This window comes from Pollicipes pollicipes, unplaced genomic scaffold (assembly GCF_011947565.3).
Source record: "Pollicipes pollicipes isolate AB1234 unplaced genomic scaffold, Ppol_2.1 Scaffold_4881;HRSCAF=5763_pilon_pilon_pilon, whole genome shotgun sequence".
Classification (NCBI taxonomy): domain Eukaryota; kingdom Metazoa; phylum Arthropoda; class Thecostraca; order Pollicipedomorpha; family Pollicipedidae; genus Pollicipes; species Pollicipes pollicipes.
The window spans coordinates 25,471,268-25,488,812 of record NW_023596576.1 but is presented as its reverse complement, the minus strand read 5'-3'; the positions used below and the strand labels follow the sequence as shown (position 1 = coordinate 25,488,812).

Genomic DNA, 17,545 nt, shown 5'->3' with positions numbered 1-17,545 from the left:
GGGCTGCCGCGGCCGGCAGGGCAAACGACAGGCGGCTCCCTGCCGGCTGCAGGCGCCAGCCTACGCTCAGCCAGCCCCGCCGCAATGTTGGGTGCAGGCTTTGGGCCGAGGTCTCAATGGCGTGGCGGGCTTCCAGGCGGCGTTTGTGATGCCCCTGTGTCAAGGTCGCTTGCAGCGGGCTTCTTGCTTGGCGCGTGCCTACAGTGTATGGTCGTGGGTTTCGAACGTTCTTCTCCGCAATTGCAGGGCATGTTTGAGCCGTATCTTAAGAGTTTCTTCGTACGCTCTTGCGACTCAAGCCACATCAAGATACTGAAGCTGGAAATTCTGACCAACTTGGCGACCGAGTCTAGCATCTCCGTGGTCCTCCGGTCAGTGGCAGTTTTTCTTTCTGGCCCTCTGGTCGCTGATGTTTGTATGTACGCCAATGTTGAATGCCCGGGGCGTGCTTACCTTATTGGTGTGGTTGTATACTTCACTCTGCATGTTGTGTTTTGTTCTCAGGCTGCGGATAGCCGATTTTTAATAAACATTTGAAAAAGGTGCAATGGCCGTTGGTCCACTGCCGTCCGCAGTCTCGTGGGATGGGTCCTCCACCATCCCTGGTTCCCCAGTGCTGGCTCTCCGCCATCCCTAATCCCCGGGTCGGGTCACCCGCCGTCCGGAGTCTCCTCCGCTGACAGCCCCGCCCCTCTGGCCGCAGCGAGTTCCAGACGTACATCGCCAGCCACGACAAGACGTTCGTGGCGGCCACCATCCAGGCGATCGGCCGCTGCGCCTCCAACATCGCCGACGTCACCGACACCTGCCTGCAGGGCCTGGTGGCGCTGCTCTCCAACCGCGACGGTGCGGCGGCGGCTGCCGGCCGCCACCCCGGGCTCCCGACGCGTGTGATATGATCATTTGGACGTGGTCCGCGTCCCGGACCCCGGGAGGCAATTATCAGCGCGGAAGAGGGGTTGGTTTAGTCAGTCATTCGTTCGTTCGGCCAGTCGTAAAAGAGTCGTCAGTGTCAGAGAGGAGTCGTTAAACCACAACGGTCGGCGGGGGTTAACGGGCGCGTGCCCTGTTGTGCTGCCGTCGGCGGCACTTTTGAACCGGCGCCGGTGTTTGCTGGCAGAGTCGGTGGTGGCCGAGAGTGTGGTGGTGATCAAGAAGTTGCTCCAGACGCAGCCAGGCGAGCACAGGGAGATTATCCGTCACATGGCCAGGTGAGAGTCACGGCAGACGGCGCACAGGCGGGCCTCGGGGCGCGGCCTGCCGTGGTCGGCCAGACTGGTCGTCCCCGGTTGTCTCGGTAGTGAGAAGGCCGGATATGATGTGTTGTCTCGCCCAGCTGCTGTCAGTGACTTGCGTTGCTGACAGCCTTGACGCGCTGCGCTTGCCGCACTAGGTCACTCCGCTGTCTGGCAGATGACGCCGTTTGACGGCAGCGTTCCCGGCAGTGTGTGGGTTTATGTGCACGTACGCGGTGGGCCGGACGGACGGGTGACCCGGCGGTGCCCCGGTCAGAGTCGTCAGGCCCGTGAGCGGTGGCCGGACGGACGGGTGACCCGGCGGTGCCCCGGTCAGAGTCGTCAGGTCCGTGAGCGCGCCTACCCGTGCCTTTTAGGCTGGTCGACACCATCAAGATTCCAATGGCGCGCGCCAGCATCCTCTGGCTGATCGGCGAGTACTGTGACCGCATCCCCAAGATCGCGCCTGATGTGCTGCGCAAGATGGCGCAGACCTTCATCAACGAGGTGGGTCCGGGGCGGGGCGTAGGCGCGGCGCGTGGCGGAGGTGCACCGCGCCTCACGGCCTAACACAAGGAAACGCGCATTTTTTCCTAGGTAGCGAGGAAGAAAAAGCTGGCGCGAGCAGCTCAGGTGGCCGACATGGAAACCGTGCAGTCATTGGGCAGTCGGAAACACGTGGCGTAGATCGTACGTAATCGGGCATCGGTTGTGGTATGTCCAGAGGCGTGGTAACGCCGTGTTCGGAGCCAGCCGTCTACCGCTCCTCTCCGCCGCACGGCTGTCGCCTCCAAACACGTCCTTCGCCTCTCGCCCGCCAGGAGGACATCGTGAAGCTGCAGATCGTCAACCTGGCTTCGAAGCTGTGCCTGACGAACCCGGAACAGACGGAGCTGCTGACCCAGTACGTGTACAACCTGGCGCGCTACGACCCCAGCTACGACCTGCGGGACCGCGTGCGCCTCATGCGACACCTGGTGTTCCCCGCGGACGGGCCCAACAGTCGGCTCGGCAAGTACGCGCGCAGGATCTTCATGGCCACCAAGCCGGCGCCTCGTCTGGAGAGCAGCTTCAAGGGTCAGTATGTGATGCCTTCTCTGTGCCGAGGTGGCGCTGGGCAGCGCGGGGGAGGGGAGGGGAGGGGGGTAGCCACGGCGGTTTACTCTTGTTGGATGGGTCAACAGGCGTGTTTGGCTCTTGTCTCCTATGTGGCGGCACTCGTAGTCATGGAATGGGAACCGTGCCCAGAATTTCGTTTGTCGTTCGTGCGAGTGGGGCAAGAGGCACACGTTACACTTGAGCCTTATTCTGACATTTTACAGCCATTTTGAACCACTCAAGTTCAGACTTCTCCACTGATCTTTTCACAGTTGACTGAACGTGGCCTGTGACGCCTGACGTTTTGCCTTAGCAGTTCGCTCCTGACCAGGATTTTGCTACAACCGAGCTAGCATGGTTTCCGTAGAGCAATTGGTGCGCGGAGTGGGACAGCATAAAACGAAACGTGTGTACACTAGGGAAGCCCGTGTCCGTAAGCCACGTGTTCGAGCGAGGTCTTGCCACGACCACCAGCGGCGAGCCGATCAGTCGGCGGCCGCGTGTCGACGCCGTCCTCGCCGCCGCCGACTGCGTGCCGACGCCGTCCTGGCCGCCGGCGGCCGCGTGCCGACGCCGTCCTCGCCGCCGGCAGACCGCGACCAGTTCCAGCTGGGCTCGCTGTCGCACTACATCAACGCGCGCGCCAGCGGCTACCGCGACCTGCCCGACTTCCCGGCGGAGGCGCCCGACCCGAGCGTGCGCAACAGCGTGGTGCCGCTGCCCGAGCCGCCGCCCGAGCCGGCCCGGCTGCCGGCCCGACAGCGCGGCTTCTACAGCGACACGTCCTCGGATGACGGTAAGGCGCCGCGGAGGGACCCCGGCCAGGCTGGCTGGCGGTGACGCCCTGCCTCAGGAGGGTGCTTGTCACGCCGTGTTTCGTGTGACAGCTGGTGCGACTTGCAGCAGCAAACTGCCTGAAATGTGAATCAGGAGTGTGTTGTGACATTGCGCGAACGCACTCCAAACGTACTGCAATGCATATGGACGATGTCCTCCCCAGGAAGTCTTGGCAATGACATCAGGTGTAACGCGCACCGCTTGGCCAGTGTCAGATTATCTTGCTCCGGCCTGGCAGAGCAGTCACTGACCAGGTCATGGCGTTGGTTGTGATGGGCGCATTGGCGACGAAGAAAAGTGTCTGTGTGCGTGCGTGCGTGCGTAGAAGTGTGGCGACAAAGAAAGTTTGTCTTTGATGTCGTTCATTACCTTGTCCTCGGGAGTTTCCAGCGCCAGCAGCTAACGTTACCCTCGCTACTAACGCGCGGGACATGGCCTCACTGCTGGCGTTGCCAGCGCTCTCTGTGAACGCAGCTCCTGGGACTCGCGGCTTGCTTAGCTCCACATCAGCGCAATGCCGTGGCTGCCGTCAGATTCGGACGACTCTGACAGCGACAGCAGCTCGTCCAGCAGCGGAGAGAGCAGCGGAGAGGACGGGGAGAGCAGCGGAGAGTCCAGCTCCGAGGGCGGCGGGCCGGCGCGTGCCAAGGTACGGCTCTCGTCCGCCGCTGACCGTCACGTTATGTGTCAGCTTGCGGAGACGGGAATGTTTCGCTGACTTCCGTGACATGCGAACGGCTGTCGTGGCTGGGCGCCGTATGATCATAGCGGTCGGCGCGCCCCAAAGCCGATATCATTATCATCATCACGCTGTCGTGGCGCTCACGACCCCACCAAAGTCTAGCCCTTGGACATCGCGTTGTCTTGCGAAATCTTCAGTCGCTGCAGTCTGTGCGGGCACCCTGCGGCGCCACTTCAGCAAGCCCTGACACTGTGTGTTGCGCGTGTCCGCGAGAACGCGTCCTCCGAATCCTTTCGCTGGTCGTTCTGTACGGACGGAGGTATGTACTGCTGGGCAGGCGAAGGGCCGGGCACCGCCGCCGAGCCGCGGTGTGTCCTCGCTGCGGCCGCCGCAGGCGTCATCCAGTGACGAGGAGGACAGCGGCGAGAACGGCTCGTCGAGCGGCTCCGAGTCGGGCTCGGAGGACAGCGACAGCAGCGCTGCGCCGCAGCCGGCCGGCGAGCCTGTGGCGCCGGCGCCGGCGCCGGCGGTGGCCGAGAACAGCGTGGACCTGCTGTTGAACCTGGATGCCGGTCTGTAGGAGCCGCTCGGCGCGCCCCGACGCCGCTTCCTGTGGACGTGCGGGCTTGTGCGTGTGTGTCTGTCGTAGGGGGCGCAGCGCTGCTCGCGTGTGGCTCGGGAGGGGCGACGAGTGGAGGCGTTTGGTTCAGTGCTCTGCTCGGGCTGGTTGGGCATCGCCGAATGTTCTGCTTTGGGAGGAGTGAGCACCTTGTGGAGCTTGCCTGATGGCTGCTGCTGTGAGGCGACGGTCCACGGGCGCTCTCCCTCAGCACTGCATGGATAGCGTGTGCCGACGGTTTTTTAAAGTGGCCACCACCGTGGGCTTCCACTGCTGGCGGGCTGGCAGTGTTGGCTTGGGCCAACGCTGGTCCGGCTTGTGGCCGGCAGTCTCCGGCGAGGCAGTGCTGTGGTATTATTTTCCCACATCAGGGCTTTTTTGGCTCGGTGAGTTCAAAACCTGGTAAATTGGAATTAATTTAAAAAGCGAGTCTATCTGTTAGTTTTTTTTGTGCGCGAACTGTCAGCAAAGGCATGGGTGACATTCGCCACTGGCTGGGCTGCCAGACCGTGGGAGCATGCTGCATGAAGTGTCTGCACACCACCGCACGCTTAGGTCACCGTGACCTGTTGTGGCATCCCGCAGAAAGACGTCTTGCTTGCGATCGTGTGCCGTGTGGACCGCATCAGCCCGCTTTTGTCTGTCATGCGACTCTGGACAGCAAGAGCCGTCATGGTTTGGATGCCTTTCGGATGGGTCGAGGGAAGCACTCGAAGAGAGTGCTAGGTTTCGATTTGGGGATAATGTTGTCTGTTATTGGCCTGGGGGGGGGGGGGGGGGGGGGGGATGTAGTAGTGAGAGTTGGTCATGCTGTCATTTGCGCTGCGGTGTTTTCGAAACTACCAATGCACACTTTCCCAAGGCTGTTTAAAGCACTATTATACTGTCTTATGCTTGTGCAAGCAAGTGAGCTGAATATTTTATATACAGTTATTTAAAATACATTTTTCTTTCATCAAACTGTGTGGTGTTTACGGAAATTCTCGTCATCGGCCCTCGGCACGTGCTATTTTGCGGCGCGCCGAGGGCCAACACCTCTCCTGGACCTTGCTCTGTTGTTTGTTCTAAATACCATCTGATCCGTCCTGATCCGGTTCGATCTGACCTTCTTTCTGACCTGATCTGATGTAGTCCGGCCTGGGTTGATCTGAGCAGATCTGGTCTTATATGTCACCTGACATGTCCTGAGTTTGACCTAGTCTGACCTGATCCGGTCCAATCGACCTAGTCTGGCCTGACCTTGCCTGACCTGACCTGACCTGACCTGAGCCGGACTGAGTGGCTCCGTGTGCCGGGCAGTGCCGGCGCCGGTCGGCTCCGAGCTGCTGACGCCGTCGCTGGGCGGCTTCCTGAGCCCGCTGGCCGGGCCCGGGCCCCTCCCGGCCGCCGCCGCCCCCGCCCCCGCCATCGAGGTGAGACTGTTGATCGTCCGAGGCCGTCCCGTGCGCTGCGTCCGTGGGGGCGGGGCGTCTCTCGTGCCGAGATAAGCACCGCTGCTGATGTGTGGGCGAGAGCTGGATAGATACGCCCCGGCCTCGTAAGCATTGTATAATTTGGCATCGAACCGTATTTTGCGTGCGTGTTTAACGCACGCCAAAACAGCCCCACAAGGCATCCAGCGGTGTCGTTGAAGTGCAGGAGAGAGCGGCCAGCTGCAGACATGCAGCTCAAACTCCGGCTGTTGATTGTGCCGGGACAGGGCGACCCAACATCGTGGTTACGTCTCTATAATCTCGTCGATGATTAATCATTGACTAGTCGATATCTCTCCTGATGTCCGGTGTCACCCCTCGCCCCTTATCTGGATGTCAGACTGCGGTCTGGACCGGCCACCTACCCCCCCCCCCCCCCCCCCCTCCCGCGTCAGGCGTCTAAGAAGTTGGAGTGATGGGTTGGAGTGGACTTGAAGTCAGGCGACGGTTCGACGGTTTTCCAGAACCGAACGTTTCCGCGTGTTCCCAGTAATCGGGGAGCCCGTGTTTATGTTGTGCTGCTAATCCGACTGACGGTGGCCGCGGGTTTGGTCGGCACTAGGGTCCGATGGTAGTGATGTGTTCTCACACACGGTTCTGTCGGGGCTGTTTGGGATACAGGCAATGTGCGCTGAGTCATCTGTGCTAGGTCGGCTTTCTCATGTCTGGAATGCCAAAGTCAAGTATTGTATATTGCATTCCTCCTTAGCTTTTCCAGACAAGTGTTCTATTGATGCCTGAACTACGCTGACTTCGAATGTGCGCACGCAGCGTCGGTCGTACGCCTGCCGACATTACACTGTGGCGCAGTTCGTCACCACCGGCCTGACGCGCTCGTGACCTGACGTCGCACGGACAGGTGGTTTCTGCCGCCCACGTGCCGACCACGTGCCGTGACCTGGTGGGCCGCGTGGCCGGCTCGGGTCTGGAGATCAAGTACCGGTTCACGCGCGCGCCGCACCTCTACTCGGCCAAGATGACCTCCGTGGAGCTGACTTTCACCAACACCACCCAGCAGGAGATGCGCGACATTCGCGTCGGGAACAAGGTGGGTCAGGAGGGCTGTTGTCACCGCTCGGACCCCTGAGCCGCGCGTTGTCACGCTGATGACGAGCGAGCGTGTAGCGTGTGAATGGGTCAGTGACATTTGTTATCGCGCGGCTCCCGTTGTTTTGTGATGCGGGTATGATCTGAGTAAGCCTGTCCCAGCAGGGTGGCCACTGTGAGCGGGTTTGGTCTAAGTTGACATCCCTGTCCCTAGGTCGGGTTTGCCAGTCACGGACCGGACACTAGTTTGCGTGTGCTCTGCCTGCAGTTCGCGGACATCTAGTTAGACCGACGCCCAGCCTGACCTGGCCTGAGCTGACCTCGCGTGCCCAAGCACCTCCAGCCGCTGTCCGACCTAACCTGGCCTGGCCTGACCCCGCAGACATTGGCGCCCGGCCTGGCGCTGCACGAGTTCGCGCCGATCGCGGTGCTGGCGCCGGGCGGCACCGTCTCCTCCACGCTCGGCGTCGACTTCCACGACTCGACGCACCCGGCCAAGTTCGACGTGCTCGGCTACGGCGGCCGCTGCGTGGCCGTCAGCCTGTCGGCGCCCATGGGCGAGCTGCTGCGCCCCGTCACCATGCCCGCCGAGCTGTTCCGGCTGAGGCGAGGTCAGCGCCAATGGAGGCGTTGTGACGCCAATGAGCGTAGTGTTTACTTTCGTTACAAAATAATCGAATATTATCTTCACCATTCGGTGGATGCCTTTGCTCCTGTGCTCTGTCTGGTCCGCGCCTCTGGCATTCGTCCGCTGCCGGACGCCTCTGCTCAGCAGCACTCGTATTCGTCGCAGGTCAGCTGCGCGGCATGAACGAGGCGGCTGGCTCGGTGGTGTCGGCCGGCGCCGTAGACCCGACCGCCGTGCACCGCCGCCTCCAGCAGGCCCTCAACGTGGGCCGCGTCGACTCCGACGACACCGCCGGCGTACTCAGGTGGGCGCTCCGGACTGCCGTGACCTGTCGGGCCGGGGAGGGTCCGGCAGAGGGCTGTCCGGTCCCGGCACGAGCTTGCCACGTGAGCGCAGGCTGTGCGATGCAGCCGGTTTGTGCTGAATTGTCTGGGAAGATGTCTCTGGGACGTTTCTGGTGCAGCTATTCTCTCGCGAGGCTTTCGTATCATTCCAAACAAGCAGGAGCAGATTTTATACCCAGACAAACCCCTGCAGCTTGCGCCGCCTTCATATTACAATTTTTGTAGAACGTTGAACAAGGTTGCGGGTTTTGGTGGGGATGTCTGATCGGGTGACCGCCGGTCGGGGCGTGGCTCTGACCTTGACCTCTGCGCACCCCAGGTTCGCCGGCCAGACGCTCTCCTCCGATTCTCTTGTGCTGATCACGGTCACGCTGCCAGCCGCCGACGCCGCCGAGGGCGCCACCATCGCCATCGCCGTCAACTGCGAGAAGATGGTGGTGGGCAACATGCTGCTGAAGGACGTGAAGGACCAGCTGAGCTAGACGCCGCGCCCGGCGGCTCGGGGCGCGACATTCTGGGGCCGCGGGTGCGCCCGGCGGCCCGGGGCGCGACATTTCAGGGCCGCGGGTGCGCCCGGCGGCTCGGGGCGCGACATTCCGGAACCGCGGGTGCGCCCGGCGGCCCGGGGCGCGACAATCCAGGGCTGCGGGTGCGGCCGGCGGCCCGGGGCGCGACATTCCGGGACCGCGGGTGCGCCCGGCGCTGGTCCCTTGCTGAGAGATGCGTCGGTGACCGGCGCGGGATTCAGGCTATGTTATCAGACCGCATCTCAGTGGCGATGTTACGTATCGGGCAGCTGGAACGCGCTCGTTGCATGTGGCTGAGGGAGCCAATTCCGGTTAAACGGCTTCGGCCCGCTGCTGCTGGGTCCGTCGCTTTCAGGTATCTTTCTGGGATGTTACTAGCTGTCTGCTTCGCCTCCGCGTTGACGGCGAGTGGGTTGCATACTTGCCTCCACTTATAAGGCTCTATGTTTATGTGTGCTTTTTCAAACTTCTGCGATGCTGCGCGTATGTGAAATTGTGAATCTGTCCTCAGTCGAACCCGTATTGCATGCATCTTGTACCGTCCGCATAAAGGTAAGCCTTGTTAATATTTGTTGTATCTTGGCCTGGGAAATATACGTATGAGACACTGAATGCGCCCACCAAATCTCACCGCAGCAATGCAATCTATTCGTTTCTGTGATATCAGTTCAGGACTTAAGTCAATGCATCTCGAGAGCTTGGAGGTATTGTGGCAGGGGCGACATGCCTGCAAGCCATACGCCAGAAGCGCTTCAGCTGACCGTGTGGGCCACCAGTCCGCGACACACGTCACGCGCATGGACGCGCGTGCGCACAGCACGAGGCAGGTGGCAAGCTACTTACAACCGAGGCGGCGCAAGGGAAGAGGTTATGCAACGGCTGAAAAACAGCAATTCTGAAGTGTGCAGAAACTCGGGCCCCAAATGTGTTGGTCAAACGACCCCAATCTGATCAGCACCATCAGAACTCATTGCACAACCAGGCGTTGGGTTGACAATGCGAGCGTGTGTGTCTGTATGTGGTATCTGGTTCTGAATTTGAACCACACGGTTCGTACCCATCCTATCAAATACGAGGAGCATCCCACCTACCGTTTTGAGGCCGTCTACCGTCGCAAACGTTTCAAGGTAGAGTATCAAACGTTCAATAACGTACACTAAGAAGCGATTTTCTCTCTCGCCATGCCTGGCCACCCCATTACGACATGACGCAGAATGAACTTCCTCCGGGCGGCAGACGTCTTCACAGTTTCTCTAGTTCCTAATTGCATTCGATGTTGTGTGCCGTCCAACCAAAACATAATTCTAGTACGAGGCAGGTTCTGCAAATCATCCTATCCCTGTCCGCCTCCCCAAAGACGTGTCGCAAGGTAAAAGATGTGGATGTGCATGTCTTCTCAGTTTTTGGTCAGATTCGGGATGAGCTCTACACACCCCAGTAAACCCGCAACTCTGCTAGAAGGACTCTCAGAAGCGACGGAGGAACGCTCTCTTCCCTAGAGGACGGCGCAGAAGTTAGCGCAGGCAGCCGCTGTGCGTAGTCTCTGGCCAAGCTGACTGCCCTGCCGACCGCTAGTCCGGCGGCGCTGGGCCGGAGCTGGCGGGCCCGCCGCCAGCTCCGCCTCACACAGCGGCCTCTCCTGCCGACCACCAGTCCGGCGGCGCTGGGCCGGAGCTGGCGGGCCAGCGCCATCAGCTCCACCTCACGCAGCGTCGGGCCGCGCCGCGCGGTCCGTTGCGGCCGGCGAGCCGTCGTAGACGAGCGCCGTTCTTGCCACCGCGACCGGCGGCAGACCGGCACTGCGACGGCCGCATCGCCGTCAAGCGGCGCTTGTGACGGCGTCGGCGCTGTCGAGGTGACGCCACCGTCGTAGATCGCCAGTGGATGCTAAGACACAGCTCTCGACCGGCCCAGCGTGAGGGAACGCTTCCTGACATCTCTTTCGCTGCTAGGGACTCCCTGAAGATTCACAATGAAGCTTTCTGAGACCGTTTTCTGAATGTCTCATGCGTGATCGGGCTTGCAGTCGGTAGCAACGCTTGGAATCGATCGTGATCGCCACCTGACTCCACACCCTCAAGCAAGGCATCAGGGGCTGACAGCGTCCTTGGTTTTCAACCCCACCTTCCTCGCTCCCCATTTTGACTTTGTCCTGGCCACGTTTTCATCAGCTCGATGCTCCACAGCTTAGTGGCTGCCGGACTGTCTCCACCACCGAGGTAGACAATTGGGGCACGGCTGGCAGAACACTGTAAGATAGCGAACAGCAGTGCCAGTAGTTCGCGAAAAGGCAGGGCGAGAAATACGGTGCACAGCAACTAAAAATGATTTCATCTCCATCCCGTAATCAGCCCAGATTTTATTTGAACTCGCAACACACAACAATTTCAGAAGTCATTGGGGGCTCTGCACCATAACCCTTGATCCCAGCACTGTTCTGATCCTCGACCCTGGACTTAAAGCTTCCAGTCTCACGACCCCGGTGTACAAAAAAACTTTTTTGGCGATACACCATACCAGAGCATTTTCCATTACAAACAATTTCGAGGGAACCACCGGCGATCTTGCAATACCGTAGAGCGCAGTCAAACTTTGCGACGGGGGTACCATGATTTGCGACAAAAAGAGGGGGGGCTAGTTTTACGAGCGAATCCAGCCCCATTAACAGTATCTACGCACTACGAACAGCCTGACTCAACGTACCTCAATAGGTACGGTACCTAGCGTATCAATGAGCTATCTATGTTGCCGTACACTGGTGTCTTAAGCAATTGCTTCTGTTGCATGCTGGTAAGTGAATATCCAGTGGGCTACCCTGTAGTCTTGCTAAATTGCGGCTGACCGGTATTGTAACTTTTTTAAATGCTATGGTGTCATGGCTTCGCTCTGGTTGATGCGCTAAGTTGGTAAATGAATGGTCGTCTAAAAAGGTGTGTTACCCACAGTACTGTCTGGTAGCGTTAAGCCTGAATAGTGACTAATGAACTTATGATATACCCGTGCACTGTCGGTTAGCCACCGCTGTGCTCAGGACGTGGTACAAATGAGCCCCGAGTACCGCAGATTGGGAGGGGGAGGGGGGAGGGCACAGGGTACGCGCCCTCCCCCCCCTAAGGGCCCGATTTAAGTGCGTGAAGGGCCCGAAAAGCCAGCCAGGGGTCTCATTTAAGGGACCTGGCTCGCAGGGCCGGGCACTCAAATGCCAGCCAGAGAGCCTTGCTCGCTGATCAGGGGCCCACTGAGTCGGCAATGGCATTTACTTTGGTCAGACGCCACCAGTTACGCACAATCGGCTCCATGACGGCATTGGCCTAAGGGCCCATTTTTCAAGCAGGGAGAAACCGGAGCCAGCGATTTACATTGCCCGGGGCCCCACGGCGCCTAACAGGGGCCCTGTGTTGTCAAGGGGCCTCAAGTCGGCCAGTGGCAGTGTTCGAGAAGGTCCGAAGAGCCGAGAGGGCCCGCCCGGTGCGACGATCAAGGGCGCGATTGGAGGGTTTAGGGGCATAAAGGGCTGGTCGGAGTTTTATTCGAGGGCCCAGACCTGCGAAGACAGACCCTCAAATAACGGCCAGAGGATCCTTTGCGCCGATCGGGGATCCCCTGAGTCGATATGGCCCTAAATGTCGATAAGGTACCACCGCACCACATGGTCGGTTCCGTGTCGGCGTGGGCCTGAGGACCCACTTTCCAATCAGCTCTAAAGCCGAGGCCAGTCATTTGCACTGGTCGAGGGCCTTGTATCTGTCAGGGGCCCACAGCGTCTAACAGGGGGCATTGTACTCGTAAGGGCCCCGAGCCGACCAAGGGCGTTTGATGAGGACCGAAAAGAGGCCCGGGCGGCCCACCGGAACCGACTATCAAAGACCCGCTTGGAGGGCATAAGGGCCCGAAGGACTGGCTGCTGGCCACATGAAGAATCGCGACCCATAGGGTCATGACCTTAACTATCAGCCAGAGGTCCTCCTGCACCGTTTTAGGAACCCCTGGGACAATGCGGGTGTCTAAATCGGCCAGAGACCACGAATACCGAACAGTCGGCTCCATGTCCGTCTGAAGCCTTGATACCCATTCCCCATGCAAAAACGAGGCCGGGGTTCGCGATTCGCAATGTTTGGGGTCCCTAACACAATAAAGGGCTTCTGTGTTGGTTAGGGGTCAGTGCCGAACAGGGGTTCTGTTGCAGCATGTGGCCCTGAGTCGCAGCGGTGTTTGAGGGGGCCCAAAGAGGTGCCGAAGGTCTCTCGAGACAAAAAATCAGGGTCCCGATGGCATATCTGAAAGGTTCGAAGGGCTGGCTGTAGGTCACATTAAGGACCCCGCCCATAGGACCGCGATCTCAAATGTCAGTAAGATGATCTCTTCCACCGATAGGGACCCCTGACACAGAGCGTTTATCTATTTCGGCCAGAGGTAACAAGCAACGAACAGTCAGCTCCGTGATGGTCTGAGCTCTGGGGCCCATTTCCTAAGCACGGACAAGGCCAGGCCCGCGATTTACATCGGTCGGGCTCCTATATCGTTCAGGGGCCCACAGTGCCTAACAGGGTATTCTGTGTCAATAAGGGGCCTCGAATCGGTCAGGAGAAAATTTGTTCTACAGGGACAGGGACGGGAGCTCGAATGGCAGAGGGTCTCTTGCGCTGATCGGGACCCTCCGACAATTGAATGAAACAATAACTTATGATGAGTGCTGACATTGAGGTAAAAGAAAAGACCTGTGCCAGTCAGGATCCCCACTACCGAACGGTGGGCCCTCCAAACCTTTTCCAGCATGAGCCCGTTAAGCCCAACTGCAGCCTTTATGCCAAGTACTTGACCATCTGCAGTGAGCATGGATGTTGCTGCGTTAATGACGGCTCATGCGCCGATGCGGGGTCAGCTGCGCGGGTCAGCAGGCCTCCCGCGCCAGGGAGCGGACAAATGTGATATGATGTATCCCTCTAAGAGCCTCCGGATAGGCCAGAGAATGCCGCCCCGTGTCGCCAGAATGACGGCCAGAAAACACAACGCGCCGGGACAGAATGGCCGTTCAGCTCTTGACCGGGAACAACAATGTGCCCCGTACTGTTGCACTCAAGGGGGCCCCTTTGCCGGAAAGAAATAAGGGGTTTCCTTAGTGCTGAATGGAGTGAGTTGAAATGGGCTCAAAACGCACAAGGCCGTCCCACGTTTCCTTGAGAACGTTCATTTTTTTCAGAATCGGCTAATGAAACAAATACCATCAAAATGTTGAAGCCTGAGCTCCGGGTGCCTGCAGTGTAGTGGTTCAGCGCCTGTGTTAACTACTGCGCTTCTGGGAAACCAACGCTGAGCGGTCTAAGGAGACTGCAACGCCTGGCGTTGAGTTTCTGTTTCTAAGATATTCGAGCGCGCGTGCTCAAAACTACGTTACATAATTTGTACCGCTAATAAACTCTGACTGGATGTGAAGGTATCCAAACAAACATGGGCTGGCCATGTTAATGCAAATTGGTGGCCTATTTTTATCTTAAATCTCCATTCGCGGAATCCGTGTTAATTCTGTACAACCCAGATAAATATTCGGGAAAAGTTTCTGGGTTCTATCGGTTTAAAAAGAGTCCTCTGGACCATTGTAAAATGAAGAACGCCGGTGATTTATTTCATGTAGTCATTTAAGGCGTGCATTTGTGGTTTTTTTACTACAAACTTATGACATAATTGATCTCGCGGTAGCGTCTGGCCCGCATTCCACTTATAGAAGGCACAAGTTAGTAAGTTATATATATATATATATATATATATATATATATATGTCATATATATATTTTATATATATAGCGAATGCCATCCAAGCCTTTATCAACCCTGTGCCCCGCCCCCCTTGCCAAGGTTCCGGCTGCGCCCCTGTCCTCGTTATACGGATCTATGTGGTATTGAGAGTTGGACCTGGCGGATATGGCACGACATGGGCAAAACTGAACAAACCGGCGAAGAGATCTCACGTTATTTTTCAGATCAGCTGACTATGCCATGATCGATGATTCCTAGTGCGAATGCCATCCAGAGCGATTAAGTTTATTTTGAGGCAGGGTTGACCACGGGGCTGAGGTGCAGCATAGGCGAACATGCGTGTCGGGATGATCAGTGGCACCCCTGCGTTCGTGGGCTCATCGTTCGCTGGCTCATCTTTCGCTGGGCTTAGGCCTATCGCGGGCCGCAGTACCCCGACACGAGTCTGCGCCGCGCTCCTGGCCGGCTTTAACCAGATCACAAACATTAACAGCGAGAAGCTAAAGTCAACAAAGTGCTGATGCTGGGAAGGTTTGTCTTACCGGTGACACTTGTCTACCCGAGCCCCGCGCAGATTCACGGGCGCATAGCTTAGTCATGGTATTTACCGGTGACACTTGTCTACCCGAGCCCCGCGCAGATTCACGGGCGCATAGCTTAGTCATGGCATTTACCGGTGACGCTTGTCTACCCGAACCCCGCGCAGATTCACGGGCGCATAGCTTAGTCATGGCACTGAATGCCTATCGGGTTCAATGGAAATAGGCTATATGGGTTAATAAAACTAAAGGAAGTTCCTGTTCATTTGTGAAACCAGGCATCATCTAAAGGCATAAGTCATTCAAACACGAGGTTGAAAAATGCTTAAATTTTGTCGTTGTAGTTTTCTGATTTGTCATGATTATTTAAAATACATTTTTGTTCCACGCTGTCATAACTTCCCTGCTTTACCTTAGCATGGACCCAATGGGAGGCGAGTCCGTGTGAGGTGCTTTAGCTATGACCGTGAGTCAGTCAACACCGCTAAGGTCGGAGTCAAAGCACATCACTGACAGTATTCAAGTTGTCGGGAATTTGTTAAGGCTGAAGAGCTACGTTATGGACTATAATTCTGCTGCTCCGTCCAGTAAAAAGATATACATAGATATATTTTTGTGGCTTCCAAGCCATTTCCGGAACAGAAAAGGACGTAGAGGTGAGCGTGTTACGATTGTGCTGAGGCGCAGTTCAAAAAGCGAAATGGATACTGTTACCGATAGTGTTGTAAGTTAATCAAATCCCGGAAAAATATGAGAGAACGCAAATATGGTTTTAGTATGTTAAAAGCACGCGAGATTCTTTCAACAGTCTCATAACAGTCAACCCCATGTCGGAACAAGTTTTCCAGAAATATATAATACATCCAGGTGCATATCATTCCAAGCACTGTGTTCTGGATATTAATAGTGAAGGTGCCATGAATTCTATTTGCAAGCCTCTATGCCAAGATTCCTTTTGAAAACTCACTTTCCTTTCGCACCAAACGGACTCACATTGTTTGTGTCGTGTATCACCGATAGAAAAGAGACGGCTGAAAGACAGCATACTTGCTGTCGGACCGCAGAAGAAAGGCACCTAGCAGTGGTTCGGCTGCTGTCCCAATGGCACACCTGAGTACGCGAACCACTTGGAAACTGCCCGACTGGACATCAGGACCTGGTTTCAAACAGCAAAACAATGAGTGTCCGCGGGTACAAATCACTGCTAGCCGATCAGCTATTCTGACAGGTGCATTACAGACGCATACCCGGCCGCTGGACCTGACGATAAGGCGCATTACAGACGCATACCCGGCCACTGGACCTGACGATAAGGCGCAGTACAGACGCATACCCGGCCACTGGACCTGACGATAAGGCGCATTACAGACGCATACCCGGCCGCTGGACCTGACGATAAGGCGCATTACAGACGCATACCCGGCCGCTGGACCTGACGATAAGGCACATTACAGACGCATGCCCGGCCACTGGACCTGACGATAAGGCGCATTACAGACGCATGCCCGGCCACTGGACCTGACGATAAGGCACATTACAGACGCATACCCGGCCGCTGGACCTGACGATAAGGCGCATTACAGATGCATGCCCGGCCACTGGACCTGACGATAATCCGGAGAAGGGAACAGCGCGGATTAGGCCTCTGACACTGTTGCGGAGGTATGCACGCATCCCGCACTGCGGTTCAGCTCTATAATCCACACAGCTTGCAAATCAAAAGCGACCGTAGTATACGTTCATGCTCGGCGCTTTCTGCCGCTAACCTGTGCGGCTCCACAATGCTACTACATGATCTCTCTGCAGACATATGGGCAATTGCAAATTGCAAAGTGCACCGACAAGGCGACACCAGGAGCTACAACACGAATTCTCCGATCTCCTGTCGCGGTTTAGAGATTGTTCTTCTCCGTAATTTTTGTGCACGTGTTTAAATGACTGGTCACGCAGTGATATAACGCGTGCGTCGTGATCTGCGAAAGGTGACAAGGCAAACATTCTTACGTTGGAAACTTTTTTCCCCAAAAAGACAAAGTTGGTATATTATTTTTACTGCCAGTTGCTTGGCTGGAGAACCCCGCCGAGGTGTAGGGGTAAGGACCCCTAAGTTTGACAACATTTAACGTTAGACCGATGCGTACACCGCATATTCGAGGCACATGAATGCAGCGGCTCCCTGCTCTGAACAGCAATGTCTGGAGCTGATCAATGGGGATCAAAATGTGGTTCCGAAAATATCAGGTCTGTATCGTGCAACCATTTTCAATATAGCGAGATTAAGGGCGTGATCAGTGAAGTTCCCCATTCGCTACATAATCCAGATGCTCCGAAAGATTCGCTGTCACTTATGGTATGAAATTATTCGTGACAGCCATGACAGAAATTTTCATGTTGCACATACCCTTCAGCGTGCTACCAACTGTAAGGTAACAACACAGCGTACGGAGGTTGTTGCAGTTCGTTCTCAGAGGCAGTCTGGCGGTCGTCTGCTCAGCTCCAAATTTGTAAAACGTAGGATTGCTCAATTCCGTTCGTGTTTGATGACTTTATAGACTATAGCTGGCCCGAGCTGTCTCGAGACATCTGGTTTACACCGGTCCTTGGCACAAAAACAAGGCAAGCAGCCGGTGTAGTCTAACAGAATCGCCAATAGCGTCATTACCGCCAACGAGTAGCGTACATTTAATTGCTGTTTAACACCGCGACGTCACTTTACCGGTACCTCCTGGCACGTTGAAAGTCGTTAATTCAACACAGGGATTT

General features: G+C 57.0%; 1 protein-coding gene across 1 annotated transcript; it reads left to right on the top strand.

The window, feature by feature from the left end:
- Nucleotides 1-246: 246 nt before the first annotated feature.
- On the top strand, nucleotides 247-8,483 carry rb (adaptor related protein complex 3 subunit ruby; the record flags this gene model as incomplete). Its single annotated transcript, XM_037223275.1, is given in 13 exon segments — nucleotides 247-371; nucleotides 704-846; nucleotides 1,121-1,211; nucleotides 1,613-1,742; nucleotides 2,057-2,312; nucleotides 2,926-3,129; nucleotides 3,704-3,819; nucleotides 4,190-4,424; nucleotides 5,741-5,883; nucleotides 6,803-6,991; nucleotides 7,373-7,601; nucleotides 7,784-7,922; nucleotides 8,282-8,483. Coding segments are annotated over 13 exon segments (2,163 nt in total), but the record flags the coding sequence as incomplete, so codon positions are not given.
- Nucleotides 8,484-17,545: the final 9,062 nt, after the last annotated feature.